Here is a 16,878-nt window from a genome sequence, read left to right on the forward strand (position 1 = left end):
GGGCAGTAAACAATTTATACTAGTGCAGTAAGGGCTGTTAGTCTGTGGCTGCTGGTGACTGGGCTACCCCAGACATGCTTGAGGTTTGCTTCAAAACAGCAGGGACAAAATGTTACTTTTATGGTGGTCTGGCTAAATATGGTAAATGGATTGCATTTGTCCCAGAGTCACAACAAACTATTCTCACATGCTTTGCTCTCCATTTTTAATATATGTTCAAGTAAGACTAATTCAGAATATAGGAACATTTACATAAGAATATAAGAACATAAAAAATAGGAGCAGGAGTAGGCCATAAGGCCTCTCGAGCCTGCTCCACCATTCAATAAGATCATGGCTGATCTGATCATAGACTCAGCTCCACTTCGCTGCCCACTCCCCATAACCCCTTATCCCCTTCTCACTCAAGAAACTGTCTATTTCTGTCTTAAATTTATTCAATGTCCCAGCTTCCACAGCTCTCCAAGGCAGCAAATTCCACAGATTTACAATCCTCTGAGAGAAGACATTTCTCCTCATCTCTTTTAAATGGGTGGCCCCTTATTCTAAGATCATGCCCTCTAGTTCTAGTCTCACCCATCAGTGGAAACATCCTCTCTGCATCCACCTTGTCAAGCCCCCTCATAATCTTATACGTTTCGATAAGATCACCTCTCATTCTTCTGAACTCCAATGAGTAGAGGTCCAACCTACTCAACCTTTCCTCATAAGTCAACCCCCTCATCCCCGGAATCAACTGAGTAAACCTCCAAAGCAAGTATATCCTTTCCTAAATATGGAAACCAAAACTGCACACAGTATTTCAGGTGTGGCCTCACCAATACCTTGTATAGCTGTAGCAAGACTTCCCTGTTTTTATACTCCATCCCCTTTGCAATAAAGGCCATTGGCCTTCCTGATCATTTGCTGTACCTGCATACTATCCTTTTGTGTTTCATGCACAAGTACCCCCAGGTCCCGCTGTACTGCAGCACTTTGCAATCTTTCTCCATTTAAATAATAACTTGCTCTTTGATTTTTTTTCTGCCAAAGTGCACGACTTCACACTTTCCAACATTATACTACATCTGCCAAATTTTTGCCCACTCACTTAGCCTGTCTGTGTCCTTTTGCAGATTTTTTTGTGTCTTCCTCACACATTGCTTTTCCTCCCATCTTTGTATCGTCAGCAAACTTGGCTACATTACACTCGGTCCCTTCTTCCAAGTTGTCAATGTAGATTGTAAATAGTTGGAATCCCAGCACCAATCCCTGTGGCACCCCACTAGTTACTGGTTGCCAACCAGAGAATGAACCGTTTATCCCGACTCTCTATTCTCTGTTAGTTAGCCAATCCTCTATCCATGCTAATATATTACCCCCAACCCCGTGAACTTTTATCTTGTGCAGTAACCTTTTATGTGGCACCTTGTCAAATGCCTTCTGGAAGTCCAAATACACCACATCCACTAGTTCCCCTTTATCCAACCTGTTCGTTACATCCTCAAAGAGCTCCAGCAAATTTGTCAAACATGACTTCCCCTTCATAAATCATTTGGAAATGAAAAAGAAAAAAAAGATTAATCTAGCCAGAAACTAAATACAATGGCCCTGAATTTATGGGTGTGGATGAAGTACGCACGCGCCCTTAAGGGCCCCGCAAGTTCTGGGTTTAGCTTTGCGAAGGTCATGCGCCTAAACCCAGAACTTGCGATCTGTCAAGAATGACAAGGAGGTGTAGGAGCAGCAACACTAGTGACGGAGGAGGCAGCCAAGCAATCGCGATTCTGCAAGGGCTATCTCATCAGACTTTGGTCCCGGTGAATTCCATCCTACTTCCTGGTTCCTCTGGATGTCCCCATTACCACATCAATTTGCCCTCCATAACAAAGCCCCAAAACAGAAATGAGACACAATAGCAAACATGAAACATTCCAATCAAAATTTATATCACGACAATAAACGTATCATCATGTACTTAACCGAGGCATACGAGGGCATGGGCACTACGCTAAACATCCGCAAGACAAAGGTCCTCTACCACCACACAGCACTGCCCCCCGATTATCAAAATCCACAACGATGCCTTGGACAACATGGACCATTTTCCATACCTCGGGAGCCTACTGTCAAGAATGGTGGGTACTTCATCCTCGTGATTGGCAGTGAGGTCGATTGCTGGTTGCGTGTGTGTTGGTGGATCGTCGATGGTGATGTCCTCTTCAAGTCGTTCCTGGTTGTCAGTAAATCGCAATTTGGGCTGATCTAAATGCTTTCTGCACATTTGGCCATTTAACAGTTTGATTATGAACACCCTGTACCCTTCCTTGGCTAAAACAGTGCCAGCAACCCATTTGGGACCATGACCGTAATTCAGGACAAACACAGGGTCATTAACATCAATGTCACATGAAACAGCCGCGCGATCATGGTACATGTTCTGCTGGTGTCGCCGGGTTTCCACGTGATCATTAAGATCCAGGTGGACTAGGGAGAGCCTGGTTTTGAGGGCTCTCTTCATTAACAATTCTGCCGGGGGAACCCCCGTGAGTGAGTGGGGTCGCTTCCGGTAACTGAGCAGAATGCGAGACAAGCGGGACTGCAGGGAGCTGTCCATCACGCATTTCATGCTCTGCTTGATTGTTTGGACTGCCCACTCCGCTTCACCATTAGACATGGGCTTAAACGGAGCAGACCTGACATGCTTGATGCCATTGCGAGTCATAAACTCATTGAATTCTGAACTGGTGAAACATGGTCTATTGTCGCTGACAAGGACGTCAGGCAAGCCATGGGTGGCGAACATGGCCCGGAGGCTTTCAATGGTGGCTGTGAACATGCTGGATGACATGATTATGCCTTCAATCCATTTGGAATAAGCATCCACAACTACTAAAAACATCTTTCCAAGAAAGGGGCCGGCAAAATCTACGTGGATCCTGGACCACGGTTTGGAGGGCCATGACCACAGACTCAGTGGAACCTCCCTTGGTGCATTGCTCAGTTGCAAGCAAGTGTTGCACTGATGCACGCATTACTCCAAGTCCAAGTCAATGCCGGGCCACCAAACATGTGACCTGGCAATTGCCTTCATCATAACAATGCCTGCATGGTTCTGTGTAGGTCGCGTATAAACGTTTCCCTGCCTTTTTTTGGCAAAACCACACGATTACCCCTTAAGAGACAATCCGACTGGATGGACATTTCATTTTTGCGTTGGTGAAACGGCTTAATTTCATCTTGCATTTCCCCGGGAATGGCCAACCAGTTCCCATTTAGGGCGCAACTCTTTACTAATGATAGCACAGGATCCTGGCTGGTCCAGGTCCTGATGTGGCGAGCTGTGACGGGTGACCCCTCGCTCTCAAAAGCATCCATGACCAGTAGCAAGCCTGCAGGCTGTGCCATTTCAACCCCAGTGGTGGGTAATGGCAGCCGGCTGATAGCATCAGCACAGTTTTCAGTGCCTCGTCTGTGGCGGATAACATTGTCATAAGCGGATAATGTTAGTGCCCAGCTTTGGATGCGGGACGAAGCATTGGTATTTATACCTTTGCTCTCTGAAAACAGCGAAATGAGCGGCTTGTGGTCAGTTTCAAGTTCAAACCGGTCCAAATAGGTATTGATGCATTTTCTTAACCCCATATACGCCTCTTTCTCGACCATACAATAGGCTCTCTCAGCCTTAGACAGACTTCTAAACGCTTATGCAACCGGTTGGAGGTTGTCTGATACATTGGCTTGCTGTAACACACAGCCGACCCCGTACGATGAGGCGTCACAAGCTAGCACTAAACGTTTACATGGGTCATAGTGTACAAGTAACTTATTTGAACATAGCAGATTCCTGGCCTTCTCAAAGGCTGTGTCTTGAGATTTGCCCCAAACCCAGTCGTCACCTTTATGTAGCAACGTATGCAAAGACTCTAACAATGTCCTCAACGTGGGTAGAAAGTTACCAAAATAGTTGAGGAGTCCCAGGAACGAACGCAACTCTGTCACATTCTTGATGGCCTGTCTTTAAGTCCGTGGGCCTGATGCCATCTGCTGCAATCTTTCTCCCCAAAAATTCGACTTCTGGCGCCAGCAAACACATTGGGAGCATTTCAGCCTGAGTCCTACTCTGTCTAGACGACTTAGAACCTCTTCCAGGTTGTGTAGATGTTCGATGGTGTCACGACCAGTGATCAGATGTCATCTTGAAACACAACGGTGCGCGGAACAGATTTCAGCAAACTCTCCATGTTTCTCTGGAAAATGGCTGCAGCCGAGCGAATCCCAAAAAGGCACCTGTAGTATATAAACAGTCTTTTGATGCATGTCAGTCTTTTTGAAGATTCAGCCAGCTCCTGTGTCATGTAGGTGGAGGTTAGGTCCAACTTGGTGAATGACTTCTCCCCCGCTAACATTGTGAACAGGTCATCCACCTTGGGCAGCAGGTACTGGTCCTGTAGTGAGACTCGGTTCATCATTACCTTGTAGTCTCCACAGATTCTGACCATGCCATCGCTTTTCAACACCAGAGCAATTGAACTGGCCCACTCGTTGAACTCGACTGGCGATATGATTCCTTTGCATTGGAGTCTGTCCAGTTCAATCTCTACTTTCTCCCTCATCATGTATGGAACCGCCAGAGCCTTGAGATGGATGGGCCGTGCATCGGGGCCTAGATGGATCTGTACCTAGGCGCCTGTGAAGTTGCCGATGCCTGGTTCGAATAGCGAGGGAAACTTGCTCAGCATTTGAGCACACGAGGTATCATCCACTGAAGATAGTGCTTTGATGCCGTTCCAATTCCATCTAATTTTTTCTAGCCAGCTTCTGCCAAACAGCGTTGGGCCATTGCCTGGAACAATCCACAATGATAGGTCATGCACAGCTCCATCATACAATACCTTCACTGCCGCACTTCCAATGACTGGTATGAGCTCTTTGGTGTCGGTACGCACCTTTGCATTAATCGGGCTCAGTTTGGGCCTTTGTGCTTTATTGCTCCACAATTTCTCGAAAGCCTTCTGGCTCATTATTGACTGACTCGCGCCTGTGTCCAACTCCATGGATACTGGAACTCCATTTAATTTGACTTTTAGCATTATATGAGGGCTCTTGGTGGTGAAGGTATGTACCCCATACACTTCTTCCTCGGGTTGAGTTGCCTGTGCTGTGTGATCTGTGCCGGATCGATCATCCTTTGCCACGTGGTATATCGCGCAGCCTTTGCACACGTAGTGCTTGAATTGACATTGATGGGCCCGATGATTACCCCCGCAGTGCCAACACGGTACGAATGGATTCACACCCCGATGGCGGATTCTGAGTCATCACAGATCTTGCAGCTGCAGACGTATAGGCCCTGCCATATGCAGTTCGGCTTGCTAGTGTAAAGTCCTTACTCTACAGCATGAAACCACACGAGGCACATTCCAGGGACAAGGCCACTCTGTGACCTTAACTCTTTATTACAGGACTCCAGAAGTGATGACCCTGCGTGGGACCTCCCTTTATATACCTGTGTGATCAGGTAAGGAGTGTCTCCCACAAGTTCACCCCCTGTGGTCAAGGTGTGCATCTAAGTTGAGTGTATACAGTAATTCAGTGGTGTTACATTGTAGTTACAAACATGACTGCTAGCGACGTCATTTTATGCACAGTACTTGCCAGTGAGCTTCGATGTTGAGAAGATATCTGTTTGGTGTTATCGTTCGTGGCCATACATGCCTGGGCGATCGCAGTGGCCCTGCTCAGGTCTAGGGTTTTGGCAGCCAGCAGCTTTTGAAGAATGACCTCGTGGCTGATGCCCAGCATGAAAAAGTCCCACAGCATTTGCCCCAACGCAGCTCCAAAATTGCAAGGTCCCATGAAGCGTCTCAGGTCGCCGATATAATCCACCACGTTCTGGCCCCCGGAGCGATGCTGCGTGTAAAAATGATATCTGACCATGAGGATACTCTCCTTCAGCTTGAGGTGGTCCCGAACCAGCGTGCACAACTCTGTATATTCCTTCTCCGTTGGTTTTTTCGGTGCGAGCAGATTCTTGATGAGGCCGTATATTTTAGGCCCACAGACGGCGAGAAGAACCGCCCTGCGCTTGGCCGCGTTAATGTCTCCTTCCAGCTCGTTGGCCACGAAGTACTGGTCGAGACGCTCGACGAAGGCTTCCCAATCATCCCCCTCTACGAATCTCTCTAATATTCCAACGGCAGCCATGGTTTGTGAAGGTTCGTATTCTGTTACGTATTGTTGTGTATAGAAGAACTCCACGAGGCTGAGTACTGTGAGCTAAACTTAGTGTGACCTTAGTCTTCTTTATTACAACTCCAGAGTGCCTAAACAACATGGCAGCCAACCTTTTATACTGGTGTGTGCAGGTGACCATTAGGACTCCAACAGTCGTGCCCTCTGGTGGCAAGTATTACATAGTTACATACATAACAGGCTATATACAGGAGACACCTCAAAACGCTGGAGAAGTACCACCAGCGCTGCCTCCGCAAGATCCTGCAAATTCACTGGGAGGATAGACGCACCAACATCAGTGTCGTTGCTCAGGCCAACATCCCCAGCATTGAAGCTTTGACCACACTTAATCAGTTCCGTTGGGTGGGCCACATCGTCCACATGCCCAACACGAGACTCCCAAAGCAAGCACTCTATGCGGATCTTTGACATGGCAAGCGAGCCCCAGGTGGGCAGAGGAAATGCTTCAAGGTCACCCTCAAAGCCTCCTTGATAAAGTGCAACATCCCCACCAGGGAATCCCTGGCCCATGACTGCCCAAAGTGGAGGAAGAGCATCCGGGAGGTTGCTGAGCACCTCGAGTCCCATTGCTGAGAACAAGTAGAAACCAAACGTAGACAGCGGAAGTTGCGTGCATCAACCCAGGCTCCCCATCTACCCTTTCCTTCAACCACTGTCTGTCCCACCTATGACAGAGATTGTAGGACCCACACTGGACTCCTCGGTCACCTGAGAACTCACTTTTAGAGTGGAAGCAAGTCATCCTCGACTCCAAGGGACTGCCTATGATGTTGATGATGATGATGATATAATCACCCTTCTGCATTTCCTTATATCCCCTCTTTGCTTTATCCAATGTAGTGCTCCTCTGCAGTGTGTCATCTGTGGCTGCAGCACGGCTGGTGGAAGGCTGCTGTGTGTCAGGGCCAGAGACTACAGATGGCTTTAAAGGATGTCCTCAACGAGCTCTGGGCCTGGAAAGCCCAGCTATAGACTGCACCACCTCAGTCTGGGCGACAGCAGTCTGTTCTGGCTGGGTGATAGGCAGCAGCAAGTGCAATGGCAGAGTGGCAGTGGTGGCCTCAGGAATGCTGTCATCGTGAGAGGACAGCAGGCTCCTGCTCCACTGACTCAGTGGCACTCCCCCGAGGCAGCACTGGAGCATCCCTATCAATCTGCTGGAGCACAGTTTGGTGGCCTGCTGCGACACCATGAGATCCCCAGTGGACTGTGGTGAGGGCAGCAGTCAGAGCACGTGTGGCATCCAGCTGAGACTACATGAGAGCAGTCTGAGACTCATTGACTGCATTACAGCACTCAGACGTTGCGTGGCCTCAAGCTGAGACTGCATGAGGGCAGTCTGAGCTTACATGCTGCCAACCATTGTCTGCATTATAGCACCAAAGTGTTGCGTTGCTTCCACCTGTGCTGCAATGGAAGCTGCCACGTCGCCCATCACATGCGTCATGAGGTCTGGATCCACACGGTCTTCCTGGGAGTCCACCACCGGTTGCAAACTGGCAATGATGGGCTCCATGATGTGTGCAGAGCTTTATGCAATGCTGGAGCGGTCTTCTCCACACTCCTTACCACTGCCGAAAGGCTCTCGGGCACCCTTGCCATTGCATCTATCATGTCAGAGTGCATGGCCATCACCCTGTGTGCGAATGCCTTCCCATTGAGGTCCTCATTTGAGTCCTATGGAGCAGAACTCGTGCATGAACTCGCCCTCTGGGGAGATGGCTCCCGAGGTTCCCTTTCCCCTTGACCTTGCTGCAGCCCACTAGGCTCCGGTGCATCACCCAGCGCAGACCCCTCTAATAAACTTGCCTCTAATGAACCCGTAGTATCTGAGCTGATGCCTGCGGGTGAGAGAAGCAATGACACAGTGCTCGGCTCCTCCTCCTCCTGCTATTCCTCCCCCTCCAAATTCTGTTGGGGGGGTGCTCAGGTGCAGGCTCCACAGCTGCTGGCTGGTTGTCTGAAAGCATAAATGGCATAAGACTCGCATTAAGGTGAGGGCAGTGGGACAGGATTGGAGCAAGGAGTGCAGGCAGTATCAGGACCTGGAAAGCTATAAAGCCTTTTGGTGTGGGGATGGAGAAGTGGTATGAGAAAAGGAGAGGGGATTAGAAAGTGATAAAACCTTCTAATGTGAGGGGGAAGTGAGATGAGGAAAGGAGAGGGGATAAGGTTACGGTTGTTGCCCCCAGTGGGGTTGACGTCTCCGCCGGTCATGGCGCTCACCACCTGAGGGTCAATGAGCCACAGCATTCGCTCCTCAAGGTCACTCAGCAGCCGCAGTTCAGGTTTCCCTCCTCCAGTCCGCAGCTGCTCCCTTCTATTATATGCCATCTTGGCCTGCAAAAAAAAAAGGAACTTGTGTGAGTAAGAGTCTAGCTATGTATGTGGAAGATATACCTGCCATAGCTGAAAAGCTGTGAATGCAGGCAAGGCGTGAGGTGACGATGTGTGTGAGTAGCTGCAGATGCTTGATGGTTGAGTGGTGGGGAAGTGGTGGTTTGCTCAGTGTGCAGAGACAGAGGTTCAGAGGCTGGTATGTAGGAGATGTGGAAGCTTGTACTCACCTTCACCACCTGACTGAGGTCGTTGAATATCTTTCTGCACTGGGCGAAGGTTCTGTCCACCACTGTGCTGGCCGACAATGCCTCGGCCACCTCTCGCCACATGGCCCTGAAAACCTGTGGAGATGGCCTCCTTCCAGATGGAGGGAACAGCGACTCCCTCCTTCTCTCCACTGCCCCCATCAATGTCTCCAGTGCCACATCATTAAACTTTGGCCCTCTCCCTTGAAGGGGGATTCTCAGCAGCCATTGCACAAAAGGTCTCTGAGTTCCTGAGATACAGAGATGACTGACTCAAGTGCAGCAATGCTGAAAATGAGCAGCAGCCGGTTGAAATGACCTCCCCTTTAAGAGCTAGATCGAGCTGGAGTCAAGGATTGAAGGCTGATTGCTGGATGCAATTCAGCTGAAATTGGGTAACTCTCTCTGAAACTCTTTTAGAGTTTATCTGTAAAACAGAACATTAAACCATGCCACCCGACCTGGATGACACACCAGACATTTACAAGGCCCTATTTTTTCCTTTTTTTGGATTTTTTTTTGTGTTTTTCTTTTTTTGGGGTTTTTTTTTTGGGCACTAAAATCACATTTTTTCCCAGTGCCCCCTATAAAAGGGAAGGAGGACACTAAAAGCACCGGCAATTAAAACAAATGAAACTTTAAAACGTAAAATCAAATTAAAATTTGGTTGCCGGGCGTGATGATGCACTCCAGTCCCTCCGGTGCCCACCTCTCGCGGAAGGCACTCTCTCTGAAACTCTTTTTGGAGTTCATCTGCAAAACAAAAAACATTAAACCGTGCCACCCGACCTGGGTGACACACCAGACATTTACAAGGCCCTTTTTTTTTTTCCCCCTTTTTTTTTGGGGTTTTTTTTTTGTGTTTTTCTTTTTTTGGTTTTTTTTTTGGGCACTAAAATCACAATTTTTCCCCAGTGCCCCCTATAAAAGGGAAGGGGGACACTAAAAGCACTGGCAATTAAAACAAATTAAACTTTAAAACGTAAAATCAAATTAAAATTTGGTTGCCGGGCGTGATGATGCACTCCAGTCCCTCCGGTGCCCACCTCTCGCGGAAGGCACTCTCTCTGAATAGCGCCCACTGCAGTGCCCAGCTGAGCCCATTAGTGCCTCATTTACTGCCCCCCTTCACTGCTGGGGCAAAAACGCCCTGTTTTACACAATTTGGCAAGGCATTTCGCTGAGTGCTAAATTTTCTAAAAGTTAAAAGTTACCGCACCAAACGGGGTGCTACTGAATTTCAGCCCCACAATGTTCTCTGCCTCAATCAACCCCTGTGGAAAAACATTTGCAGCTTCAACAGTTTAAAGGAGCTGTACTATTACTGCATCAGCACAGAGTTCCATGAAGGAAATGACAAGAATACTAAAGCACCCTGGTTAATGAATGTATCACTCATCATCATCATCATAGGCAGTCCCTCGAAGTGAGGATGACTTGCTTCCACGCCAAAAAGGGATGAGTTCACAGGTGTTTCAATGAAGGACCTAATATTCCAGATCCCGAACTACATCGTGAAGGGTGGAAGATGCCTGTGCGTGGATTTTTTTAACGCGTGGTGGCCGTTGCACACCAGCCACCACACGGGCTTGACAGAGCTAGGTTTTGGTCCAGTGGCAAGGATTACCCAAGACTAACTGGAGACCAGCTCTGTTGCACAGACCGAGTGCGCACACGTATCGCAGTGTGGGCTGGCCCGTGCTGCCCCTGGGCCCTTGCCTCTTCTGGGCCCCAGATTCATGCCTCTCCTGGGCCCTGGTCACTTCCCTCTACGGACTTTTGCCGCTTCTTCGCCCCTCCTGCTGTGCCAGCCCGCACTTCAATCAGCGACCTGGCTTCGTAGCCATCATCCTCCTGCTGCCGCACGCTGCTCCCTCCAATGGCCCCGGCCTGCTGATGGTCTTGCAGGCTGGGACCGCGCCGATTTCCACTGCACGCTGCTCCCTCCAATGGCCCCGGCCACTAATGTAAAGGAAACCCCAATGCGACAGAGATAGATTTACATCATGCAGTGAAACCAGCCTGATGCCTCTGGATTGTTATTTCCTGTGAAGCAATCATTACATATTTTAGACAAACTCATATATGAAGAGTCCTACACATTGAGAAATGTTTATGCAACATCATATAGTAAGTCATGAGTGTTACAATCACAAGGAAGTTCTAATTTTATCTTGTTAAGAATCATATCAAATATCTTATTCTGTGGGAGCTATATGGAACACTTTATGACCAATTATTCTAATACTGTGACTAGTTGAGTATTATTCAAATCATTAATTGGAAGCAATGATGTGTGTGTGATATTTACATGTACAAACAAATTACATGAATTGTTTCAAAATATTTCATTTCAGAATTGTGTATTCTTTTCATTCCAGACCAAAGGAAAATTTGAACTGTCCTTGAATGAACATGAATCATTTTCAAATTTTACACACAGCAGATTTGAAGTTGAGAATAAGAAGACTAGCTTTAGTGTTGCATTTGCCATCCCAGACGTTTTTGAAATCGGAGTCAGTTATGATAGTAATAATTTCAAGAAAATGATGCAAAAACTTCTCAAAAACTCTCAATTAGTAAGTATGTTGCAGTGTATATTTTTTAACTATTCTTATTGATCTCGGTCTTCGCAATTTTTCCTTACACCAAATTGATTAAGAAATGAAGGTTCATAAGAAGAGTTCCTCTGGCAGCTTAGCAAGTATATGCATGCCTCAAGAGGGAGGATCTTAGCTGGGGCAGCAATAGAAGCACTTCGATTAGCTTCAGCAAGCCTGAACTAAAGAGGAGAATCGTCGACGTTTCTCCCTCTTAATTGTATCCAGTGACTCCTTCGCCTTTCTCCTGGAAAGTGTAAGTAGAAACATAGAAATTTACAGTGCAGAAGGAGGCCATTTCAGCCCATTCGTGTTCATGCCGGCCGACAAAGAACCGCATGGCCCTTGATCAGCAGCCCTAAAGTTACATATAAGGCTATGAACAATGACGGAAAGGCAAAGAGCACCCAGCCCAGCCAGTCCGCCTCACACAACTGCGACACCCTTACACTGAAAACATCTAAACGTCACCCCAACTGGAGCCATGTGATCTCCTGGGAGAGGCAAAAACCAGATAAAAACCCAGACCAATTTAGGGAGAAAAAAAATCTGGGAAAATTCCTCTCCAACCCATCCAGGCGATCGAAACTAGTCCAGGAGATCATCCTGGCAGTATTCTATTCCCTGCAGTACTTACCATTATATCTGCGCCGTCCAACAAAAGGTCATCCAATCTAATGCCAATTACCAGCTCTAGCTCCATAACCCTGCAGGTTACGGCACTTCAAGTGCCCATCCAACCATCTCTTAAAAGTGGTGAGGGTTTCTGCATCTACCACTCTTCCAGGCAGCAAGTTCCAGATCCCCACAATCTTCTGCATAAAGAAGCCCCTCTTCAAATCCTCTCTAAACCTTCCACCAACCACTCTAAAACCAAGCCCCCTCGTAATAGATACCTCCACCAATGGCAATAGACCCTTACTATCCACTATGTCCAGGCCGCTCAATATTTTGTACACCTCAATGAGGTCTCCTCTCAATCTCCTCTGTTCCAATGAGAACAAACCCAGCCTATCCAATCTGTCCTCTTAACTAAGATTCTCCATTCCAGGCAGCATACTAGTAAATCTCCTCTGCACACTCTCTAGTGCAATCACGTCCTTCCTATAATGCGGCAACCAGAACTGCACGCAGTACTCCAGCTGTGGACTAACCAAAGTATTATACAATTTAAGCATAATCTCCCTGCTCTTATATGCTATGCCTCGTCCAATAAAGACAAGCATTCCGTATGCCTTCTTAACCACCTTATCCACCTGGCCTGCTACTTTCAGGGATCTGTGGACTTGCACTCCAAGGTCCCTTTGTTCATCTACACTACTAAGTGGCCTACCGCTTAATGTGTATACCCTTTCCTTATTAGCCTCCCAAAGTGCATCACCTCAAACTTCTCCGAATTAAATTCCATTTGCCACTGCTCTGCCCACCTGATCAGTAGATTGATATCCTCCTGCAGCCTATGACTTTCCTCTTCATTATCAACCACGCAACCAATTTTAGTGTCATCTGCAAACCTCTTAATCATATTCCCTATATTCAAATCTAAATCGTTGATATATACCACAAAAAGCAAGGGACCCAATCCTGAGCCCTGTGGAACCCCACTGGAAACATCCTTCCAGTCACAAAAACATCCATCAATCATTACCCTTTGCTTCCTACCTCCGAGCCTATTTTGGATCCAACTTGCCACTGGATCCCATGGGCTTTAACCTTCATGACCAGTCTACCATGCGGGATCTTATCAAAAGCCTTGCTAAAGCCATATATACTACATTGTATGCAGTACCCTCATCGACCCTCTTGATTACCTCCTCAAAATATTAAATCAGTTTAGTCAAACATGATCTTCCCTTAAAAAATCCACGCTGACTGTCCAAATACAGATTTATCTTGTCTTTCAGGATTTTTTCCAATAGCTTTCCCACCACTGAGGTTAGGCTGACAGGCCTATAATAACTCGGCCTATTCCTTTTTCCCTTCTTAAACAAGGGTACTACATTAGCAGTCCTCCAATCCTCTGGCACCATGCCCATATCCAAAGAGGACTGGAAAATGATGGTCAAGGCCTCTGCTATTTCCTCTTTTACTTCGCTCAACATCCTGGGATGCATTTCATCTGGGTCTGGGGACTTATCTACTTTCAAAGCTGCTAAACCCCTTAATACTTCCTGTCTCACTATATTTATTTCATCCAGAATATTACACTCCTCCTCTATAGCAGTATCTGCATTACCTCTTTTCTTTGTGAAAACAGATGCAAAGTGTTCGTTAAGAACCCTACCAACATCTTCCGCCTCCACACAAAGATTACCCTCATGGTCTCTAATAGGCCCTACCCTTTCTTTAGTTACCCTCTTACTCATAATATATTTATAGAACATCTTCGGGTTTTCCTTAATTTTACTGACCAAGAATTTCTCGTGCTCTCTTTTAGCATTCCTAATATCCTTTTTAATTTTGCCTCTTAACTTTCTATATTCCTCTAAAAATTCTAAAGTATATAGCCGTTAATATATGACATAAGCGTCCCTTTTTTTTCTTAATCCTCCCCTGTAAGTCCCTAGACATCCAGGGAGCTCTCGAATTATTTTCCCCAGCCTTTTTCCTGAAGGGCACATGTTTGGCCTGAGCATTCCGGATCTCCTCCTTGAATGCCTCCCATTTTTTCCACACTGATTTACCCCACAAGTAGCTGTTTCCAATCCACTATGGCCAAATCACTCCTTAGCTTAGCAAAATTAGCTTTTCCCCAATTCAGAACTTTTATTCCAGGCCTATTCTTGTCCTTATCCATAACCAGCTTGAATCTAACTGAATTATGGTCACTGGCACCCAAGTGCTCCCCCACTCATACCCTTTCAACCTGCCCAGCTTCATTCCCCAAAACTAAATCCAAGACCGCCCCCTCTCGTGTTAGGTGTACTACATACTGACTAAAAAAATTCTCTTGAATGCATCTCAAGAATTCCGCACCCTCTATACCCTTCACACTAACTTTGTCCCAATCAATATTTGGATAGTTAAAATCCCCTACTATTACTACCTTATGGTTTTTAGACTTCACAGCAATTTGCCTACATATTTGCTCCTCTATCTCCCTCCCACTGTTTGTGGATCTATAATACATGCCCAGCAGTGTGATCGCCCCTTTTTTATTTTTCAATTCGATCCATATGACCTCATTTGATGATCCCTCTAACATATCATCCCTCCTCACTGCTGTAATATTTTCTTTAATCAGTACTGCAACCACACACCCCCCACCACCACCACCTTTTTACCCCCCTCTCTATCTTGTCTAAAAATCCTGTAGCCAGGAATATTGATCTGCCAAACTTGCTGCTCTTCAGCCATGTTTCTGTAATGGCTATAATGTCATACTCCCAAGTGTCTACCTGTGCTCTTAGCTCACCTGCCTTATTCACTATACTCCTTACATTAAAGTATATACCATTCAGCACAAGAAGATCTCCTTGCTTACTACATACTAAACCCTGTTTCCTCTGTCTTACAGATTCGCTTTCTAAATTCTTGCTATCCAACTTCTGCTTTGCTTCCTTCCCTTTTGAATTCGTTCTCAGGTTCCCATTCTCCTGCCAAGCTAGTTTAAACTCTCCCCAACAGCACTAGCAAAACTCCCCACGAAGATATTGGACCCGGTGCTGTTGAAGTGCAACCCATCCAGTTTGTACAGGTCCCATCTTCCCCAGAAGTGGTCCCAATGCCTCAAGAATTTAAAGCCCTCCCTCCTACACCAATTTTCCAGCCACATGGTCATCCTCTCGATCCTTCTATTCTTATACTCATTAGCACGTGGCACCGTTAGTAACCCGACGATTACTACCTTTGAGGTACTACCCGTTAATTTTCTTCCTAGCTCCCTAAATTCTTCCTGTAGAACCTCATCCCTCATTTTACCCATGTCGTTGGTCCCGATATGGACCATGACCTCTAACTGTTTACCCTCCCCCCCGCAGGATGCCCTGCATCCACTCTGTGACATCCTTGACCCTGGCACCAGGGAGGCACAAAACCATTCGGAAATCACGTCTACGGCCGCAGAAACGCCTGTCTGTTCCCCTAACTATAGAATCCCCTGTCACTAGGGCTTTTTTGTTCTTTGTCCCTTCCTCCTGTGCAGCTGAGCCACCCATGGTGCCTTGGAATTGGCTCTGGCTGCACTCCCCAGAGGCACCATTGTCCTTACCGATACTCAGAATTGAATATCAGTTTAAAATGAGATGGACTTACGGGGGGACTCCTGCGCTACCTGCCGAGCACACGTACGACATCTGGTGGTTACCCACTTCCCCTCCACCTGCACGCCTTTCAGCTGCGGGGTGACCACCTCCTGAAACGGATGCATCTTATTGACTCCACCCGCGCTCCAGCTCCAAAACACGCAGCTCGAGCAGTTGAAGCTGGAGACACCTCCTGCACACATGGTTGTCTAGGCTGCGCGAAGTGTCCAGGACTTCCAACATGCCACAGGACGTGCACTCCACGGGACTGAGCTGCACTGCCAACCCTCTAGTTAGCTTTATCTAACTTAAAAAGAAATATAGAAAAGAGAGCTACTCACCAACTCACCTCACCGACCTCTGTGGTCCCGACCTCCGAGCTCCCAACCTGCCGGCCTCCGAACTCCCGACCTACTAAAAAGAAATAAAGAAAAGAGAGCTACTTACCAACTCACTTCATCGACCTCCTGGTCTCCGAACTCCCAGCCTCCGAACTCCCAACTCACCGACCTCAGGGCCTCCGACTCACCGACCTCAGGGCCTCTGACTCACCAACCTCAGGGCTTCCCGACTCACTGAACTCTCGACCTCTCGGACCTCCGAACTCCCAACCTCTCGACCTCTCGGACCTCCAAGCTCTCGACTTCTCGGACCTCTGAACTCCCCACCTCTCAAACTCTCGGACCTCCGACCTCTCGGACCTCCGAACTCCCGACCTCTCGAACTCTCAGACCTCCAGGCTCAGCTGTGATATTGCCCCTCACCCCATGGTTGAGTTGCTCACAGACAAAGAGCTATCAGAGAGGGATCACTGCCTATATAACTGTATCCCAGGTTGAGTAATTACAGGAGAGGCGAAGGAAGAAGGAGAGGAAAACAATAAAAAGAAAGAGATTGTCAAATTTATTCAAGTATCAATTACTTAATTATCTTTTGTAATTAAACATGTTTCTATCAAACAAGGGATGATAGTGTTGGCAAATGGGGCAATGTGTCTGTATTGTAATGAACAGTCGCATTGAAAAATCTCATGCCAGGCATTACATTGACCAGATACAAGAAAGGGCTCCCTCTGCGTGATCCTCAAAATCTGCTTCAACCTGAAGTGAGAATGAACATATCTGATTTACCCTTAAATAGGCCACAAATTGTAGAACAAGTAAGCACCATGCTACAGAAACTAATATATCTTCCCTCATGTATCACATACAA

General features: G+C 47.1%; 1 protein-coding gene across 1 annotated transcript in view; it reads left to right on the forward strand.

The window, feature by feature from the left end:
• Nucleotides 1–16,878, forward strand: part of dab1a (DAB adaptor protein 1a) — a 210,103-nt gene that overhangs the window by 153,255 nt on the left and 39,970 nt on the right. Inside the window, exon 21 of the mRNA XM_070888232.1 lies at nt 11,204–11,401. Within this exon, the coding sequence (XP_070744333.1) occupies nt 11,204–11,401 (198 nt within the window). The remainder of the gene's footprint in view (nt 1–11,203; nt 11,402–16,878) is intronic.

This window comes from Pristiophorus japonicus, chromosome 8 (genome assembly GCF_044704955.1).
Source record: "Pristiophorus japonicus isolate sPriJap1 chromosome 8, sPriJap1.hap1, whole genome shotgun sequence".
NCBI classification, from domain to species: Eukaryota; Metazoa; Chordata; class Chondrichthyes; family Pristiophoridae; genus Pristiophorus; species Pristiophorus japonicus.